The following is a 7,150-nucleotide window of genomic DNA, read 5'->3' as shown; positions in this document are numbered from 1 at the left end:
CTCAAGCTTGATTATTTTGTATTTTCTAGTAAAACTCAAACCTTTGGCTTACAATACAATACATGCCATGATGCCACCATGTCAGACTGGCTAACATTTCAGAGGTATGATACAGTACATCAGTTATCCTGCTAGGGGCAGAAGTGCTCCATATAACCACTCCACCCCCTCCCCAGTCCTGTCCCGGTTACTGGGCCACTTTGAAGGTCGAGACTGACTGAACAACAAATCACCTGGCATAATAAATAACTACTCATTATTATTTGTAGATCAGTCAATTTACCCATGATACATTACGGTTTTGATGCTCTCGAACACGGCCACCATCTCTCCGGCAGTGTCCCCAGGCAGCATGCCAGCTATGACATTACAATGGATCTTCTCTGCACTGATGTCACAATGAGTCACTCAGAATTTTTTGTGCATTCAAAACAACTGGGAACTCAGAAAATACAAGGTCAAGATGTCAGTGGAGGTAAAGGCTCCACCCCCCCCCCGAAGTCTGAGATTTCTGAGTCCCAGTTGTTTTGAACGCTGCAATTCTGCTGTGAAGTAACAATCTGTCTTTATGACATCATACACAACATTCTGCAATGTTAGGTAATGGTGACTGGAACAATATCACAATTGCACCTGCAGCCTTGACCTCTGACCTCAATGGAATATGATATTGAGTGGAGTTAGTTGCATCACAGACATTCCAAGCAGTGTGGAAGTAATAATAAATCATACATTTTAGTTTAAGCTCTTTTAAGACACCCAGAGTCACTTTACAGTGATTGCACTGCAGTCTTCTTTTCACACACACCATCACTGCTGCCCCTTCCTATGGTTCGTACGAGGCTATCCCCTTCCCACCTCTCCCAAAACAAGCCAACAACCTTATGATTATTTGAAAATGTAGATTTATTATAGAAAAAGTAGCTTTCCTGTGTGATTAACTTAGATACAACAATGCCTTTGTTGAAGTGAGTTCATTAGATCACATAGGCCCCACACATTCATTGAGCTGCGAAATACCAGTATTCCCACCCCTTTCCAGTGTTCTCCCCAGTCCTTATACTTCTACCTATGCCCCCCCGTCAATCTCTCCCTCCCTCCTTTCCTCAGACATCTGTCTGTGTCAACAATCTTCTGAAATAAAAAAAGTATTTTCTCTTAGAGAAGATTAGTACACGTCAATTATTAGGTCACACTTAAGAGTATGCAACTCCTAGGATTTAGTTTGTCTCTCAGCATCAGTCTACTTTAGAGGCCTACAGGCAACCATACACAGTCTGTGTCCTAAATAGCAACCAATTCCCTATATAGTGAACTACTTTTGACCAGGGCTCTGCAATAGGGAACAGGGTGCCATTAGGGAGGGAGCCACAGTCAGGCTGCCTTGCTGGCTGGCAGAAAGAAAACAGCTCTCTAGCAATAATAGTCCAGTCAGTCTAGCAGAATGTATCATTCAGATTTATAATAGTCCAGTCAGTCTAGCAGAATGTATCATTCAGATTTATAATTAAGTCCAGTCAGTCTAGCAGAATGTATCATTCAGATTTATAATAGTCCATCAGTCTAGCAGAATGTATCATTCAGATTTATAATAGTTCAGTCAGTCTAGCAGAATGTATCATTCAGATTTATAATAGTCCAGTCAGTCTAGCAGAATGTATCATTCAGATTTATAATAGTCCAGTCAGTCTAGCAGAATGTATCATTCAGATTTATAATAGTCCAGTCAGTCTAGCAGAATGTATCATTCAGATTTATAATAGTCCAGTCAGTCTAGCAGAATGTATCATTCAGATTTATAATAGTCCAGTCAGTCTAGCAGAATGTATCATTCAGATTATAATAGTTCAGTCAGTCTAGCAGAATGTATCATTCAGATTTATAATAGTTCAGTCAGTCTAGCAGAATGTATCATCAGATTTTAAATAGTCCAGTCAGTCTAGCAGAATGTATCATTCAGATTTATAATAGTTCCAGTCAGTCTAGCAGAATGTATCATTCATTTATAATAGTTCAGTCAGTCTAGCAGAATGTATCATTCAGATTTATAAATAGTCCAGTCAGTCTAGCAGAATGTATCATTCAGATTTATAATAGTCCAGTCAGTCTAGCAGAATGTATCATTCAGATTTATAATAGTTCAGTCAGTCAGCAGAATGTATCATTCAGATTTATAATAGTTCAGTCAGTCTAGCAGAATGTATCATTCAGATTTATAATAGTCAGTCAGTTCTAGCAGAATGTATCATTCAGATTTATAATAGTCAGTCAGTCTAGCAGAATGTATCATTCAGATTTATAATAGTTCAGTCAGTCTAGCAGAATGTATCATTCAGATTTATAATAGTTCAGTCAGTCTAGCAGAATGTATCATTCAGATTTATAATAGTTCAGTCAGTCTAGCAGAATGTATCATTCAGATTTATAATAGTTCAGTCAGTCTAGCAGAATGTATCATTCAGATTTATTCAGTCATCTAGCAGATGTATCATCAGATTATAATAGTCCAGTCAGTCTAGCAGAATGGATCATTCAGATTTATAATAGTCCAGTCAGTCTAGCAGAATGTATCATTCAGATTTATAATAGTTCAGTCAGTCTAGCAGAATGTATCATTCAGATTTATAATAGTTCAGTCAGTCTAGCAGAATGTATCATTCAGATTTATAATAGTCAGTCAGTCTAGCAGAATGTATCATTCAGATTTATAATAGTCCAGTCAGTCTAGCAGAATGTATCATTCAGATTTATAATAGTCCAGTCAGTCTAGGCAGAATGTATCATTCAGATTTATAATAGTCAGTCAGTCTAGCAGAATGTATCATTCAGATTTATAATAGTCCAGTCAGTCTAGCAGAATGTATCATTCAGATTTATAATAGTCCAGTCAGTCTAGCAGAATGTATCATTTTAGATTTATAATAGTCCAGTCAGTCTAGCAGAATGTATCATTCAGATTTATAATAGTTCAGTCAGTCTAGCAGAATGTATCATTCAGATTTATAATAGTCAGTCAGTCTAGCAGAATGTATCATTCAGATTTATAATAGTTCAGTCAGTCTAGCAGAATGTATCATTCAGATTTATAATAGTCCAGTCAGTCAGCTGCTAGACTGACTGACTATTATAAATCTGAATGATACATCTGCTAACTGACGAACTATTATAAATCTAATGATACATTCGCTAGACTCTAGCAGAATGTATCATTCAGATTTATAATAGTCCAGTCAGTCTAGCAGAATGTATCATTCAGATTTATAATAGTCCAGTCAGTCTAGCAGAATGTATCATTCAGATTATAATAGTTCAGTCAGTCTAGCAGAATGTATCATTCAGATTTATAATAGTCCAGTCAGTCTAGCAGAATGTATCATTCAGATTTATAATAGTTCAGTCAGTCTAGCAGAATGTATCATTCAGATTTATAATAGTTCAGTCAGTCTAGCAGAATGTATCATTTCAGATTTATAATAGTTCAGTCAGTCTAGCAGAATGTATCATTCAGATTTATAATAGTTCAGTCAGTCTAGCAGAATGTATCATTCAGATTTATAATAGTCCAGTCAGTCTAGCAGAATGTATCATTCAGATTTTAATAGTCAGTCAGTCTAGCAGAATGTATCATTCAGATTTATAATAGTCCAGTCAGTCTAGCAGAAATGTATCATTCAGATTTATAATTAGTTCCAGTCAGTCTAGCGCAGAATGTATCATTCAGATTTATAATAGTTCAGTCAGTCTAGCAGAATGTATCATTCAGATTTATAATAGTTCAGTCAGTCTAGCAGAATGTATCATTCAGATTTAATAGTCCAGTCAGTCTAGCAGAATGTATCATTCAGATTTATAATAGTCCAGTCAGTCTAGCAGAATGTATCATTCAGATTTATAATAGTCCAGTCAGTCTAGCAGAATGTATCATTCAGATTTATAATAGTCCAGTCCGTCTAGCAGAATGTATCATTCAGATTTATAATAGTCCAGTCAGTCTAGCAGAATGTATCATTCAGATTTATAATAGTCCAGTCAGTCTAGCAGAATGTATCATTCAGATTTATATAGTTCAGTCAGTCTAGCAGAATGTTATCATTCAGATTTTAATAGTTCAGTCAGTCTAGCAGAATGTATCATTCAGATTTATAATAGTTCAGTCAGTCTAGCAGAATGTATCATTCAGATTTATAATAGTCCAGTCAGTCTAGCTGCTAGACTGACTGGACTATTATAAATCTAATGATACATTCTGCTAGACTGACTGAACTATTATAAATCTGAATGATACATTCTGCTAGACTCTAGCAGAATGTATCATTCAGAGTTTATAATAGTCCAGTCAGTCTAGCAGAATGTATCATTCAGATTTATAATAGTCCAGTCAGTCTAGCAGAATGTATCATTCAGATTTATAATAGTCCAGTCAGTCTAGCAGAATGTATCATTCAGATTTATAATAGTCCAGTCAGTCTAGCAGAATGTATCATTCAGATTTATAATAGTTCAGTCAGTCTAGCAGAATGTATCATTCAGATTTATAATAGTTCACGTCAGTCTAGCAGAATGTATCATTCAGATTATATATAGTTCAGTCAGTCTAGCAGAATGTATCATTCAGATTTATAATAGTCCAGTCAGTCTAGCAGAATGTATCATTCAGATTTATAATAGTCCAGTCAGTCTAGCAGAATGTATCATTCAGATTTATAATAGTCAGTCAGTCTAGCAGAATGTATCATTCAGATTTATAATAGTTCAGTCAGTCTAGCAGAATGTATCATTCAGATTTATAATAGTTCAGTCAGTCTAGCAGAATGTATCATTCAGATTTATAATAGTTCAGTCAGTCTAGCAGAATGTATCATTCAGATTTATAATAGTTCAGTCAGTCTAGCAGAATGTATCATTCAGATTTATAATAGTTCAGTCAGTCTAGCAGAATGTATCATTCAGATTTATAATAGTTCAGTCAGTCTAGCAGAATGTATTCATTCAGATTTATAATAGTTCAGTCAGTCTAGCAGAAATGTATTCATTCAGATTTATAATAGTTCAGTCAGTTCTAGCAGAATGTATCATTCAGATTTATAATAGTTCAGTCAGTCTAGCAGAATGTATCATTCAGATTTATAATAGTCCCAGTCAGTCTAGCACAGAATTATCATTCAGATTTATAATAGTCCAGTCAGTCTAGCAGAATGTATCATTCAGATTTATAATAGTCCAGTCAGTCTAGCAGAATGTATCATTCAGCTTTATAATTAGTTCAAATAAAAGTCTCTGCATAAAAAAAGTGCTTAATCAATTCCTACATTCATCACAAAATATGATAAAAAATTAATTAATTATATTAACTTGAACTTTGTGACGCAAGTAAATAATGCCTGTGTTTATAAAAATGCATTGTATTTCCTGGGGTCATATAGTTAGGAATATAAAATGATAACAGAATAAAACAACAAGTATTGCTGGCCATTAGCAGGTATGAGGCATCTTCAGGACAGTCTTCAGGAGGGTCGGTGTGTTTTGCGAGGGGCTGTGCATGTTTCCCCAGTAACTCCTCAATCTCTGATCCCATTCATTGGGATATTGAACAGCGTGTCATTTGGGACACACCCATACAGGAACTCCTCTCCAGACATTCTATAATAGCCGTAGCAGGGATTCTTCACAGGCGCGGTCTAATGTGCTGTGAAGGGGTTGTACCAGAACGGTCTGGTGAGCTAGAAGGGCGTGACGTAGTATTCTGCTGCAGGCGGTGACTGGGGGTGTGTCTGACTCTGCACCTGTTGTTGTTTCATGATCTCCCGGATCTCCTCCTCCAGCTCGGGAGGAATGACGAGCTTGTCGTCAGGGTCCGGCTGGGCCGGAGCATTGAAGTAACCTCCTTGCTTCCTGACGGGAGCGTCGCCCACCTCCTCTATCACATCCTGGCTCCGCCCCTGACACGCCACCGAGCCATTACCCCGCCCCTTACGCCCCAGAGTCCCACCCAGAGTCCTACTGGCTGAGCTAGAGCCTGAGCCCGCACCTAACTGCGCCTCTCCACCAATCAGACACAACCCTGCTCCAGTCTCTCCAGGCCCCACCTCCTGTCCCTGAACAGTGTGTTTGGGTGTTACAGTGTCTGTCTCTACAGCCCTCAGCTCCTCTTCTCCTACAGGGTCAGGGCTAGGGTCAGGGCTGGGCTGATGGTCAGGAAACGGATGAGGGGGGGACGAGGGTGGGGTGGGGGCTGACTGGCAGGAGGGTGGAGGTAAAGGCTCAGGCTGCTGTGTGACAGAGGTGTTAGGGTGTGTGTGCCCCGCCCTCCCTCAGGACAAACAAGGTGAACGGAGTGACGGACTCCACCAGGATCATGGGCTACTCCTTCCTGTGTCCCGCGTGACCCCACGACCCCACGTCTCCACGGTAACCCTCACCCCGCAGGATGAGTTTTCATCCTGGCCAGCCGGGGCTTGTGGATACGCATGTCCACGCGAGGCAGTGGAGGCAGTGCGTAACGTCCCAGACTCCCTAGCAGCAGCCAGAAGCTGTGTACGGTGGCGCAGGCTACGGCTGTCCTGACAGTCGGTGTGCTGTGGTGGTGCAGCTGAGTATCACTGAAGACTGCTGCTGCTGTAGCCCCACCACCCCCACCCAGCCCCCGGCCTGGAAACACAACACACCACACACCGCTGGTAACACACACCAACCCCGGCTACGGCTCAGCAGATGAACTCTACCATTACCGCGCCCGGCGATGGGGACAGGAAGTGAGGTCAGCATGAGGTCAGCACGTCGGAGATGAGCAGTGAGGTGGGGTCGACGCCCGTCGGACGAGCCAGCCAATCAGAACGAGAAGGGCGTGGGCCCTGGGGCGTCGCGGGGGGGCGCGGGGACGGGGGTATGGAGGTGGAAGAGCATCGTTCCAGAGGCAGTAACTCCGGGCTCTGTCTGACAATGGGCTGGACAGTGAGGATGAGGACCTATAGCTGGGGTGTTCTCTAATGGGAGCCAGAGTGGAGGTGGAGGCTGACATACACTGTCTGAGAGCACGGGCCAGCTCTATACCAAACCCACACACACCTTGAGCGACCCACACATGACCTGACCCACACACACCCACCCCCACCCCAGCCCTGACCACACACACACTGACCACACTGACCAC

At 40.8% G+C, this 7,150-nt stretch overlaps 1 protein-coding gene across 1 annotated transcript in view; it reads right to left on the bottom strand.

Annotated features, from left to right (window-relative positions):
- Positions 1–5,720: 5,720 nt before the first annotated feature.
- Positions 5,721–7,150, bottom strand: part of LOC111975515 (PH domain leucine-rich repeat-containing protein phosphatase 1-like) — an 11,088-nt gene continuing 9,658 nt past the window's right edge. Inside the window, exons 8-10 of the mRNA XM_070447451.1 lie at positions 6,818–6,944; positions 6,420–6,648; positions 5,721–6,306 (exon numbers count right to left, since the gene is read on the bottom strand). Of these exons, the coding sequence (XP_070303552.1) occupies positions 5,721–6,306; positions 6,420–6,648; positions 6,818–6,944 (942 nt within the window). The remainder of the gene's footprint in view (positions 6,307–6,419; positions 6,649–6,817; positions 6,945–7,150) is intronic.

This window comes from Salvelinus sp. IW2-2015, linkage group LG16 (assembly GCF_002910315.2).
Source record: "Salvelinus sp. IW2-2015 linkage group LG16, ASM291031v2, whole genome shotgun sequence".
Lineage (NCBI taxonomy): Eukaryota > Metazoa > Chordata > Actinopteri > Salmoniformes > Salmonidae > Salvelinus > Salvelinus sp. IW2-2015.
Note: the sequence above shows the minus strand (reverse complement) of the source record. Positions and strands in the feature narration are given on the sequence as shown.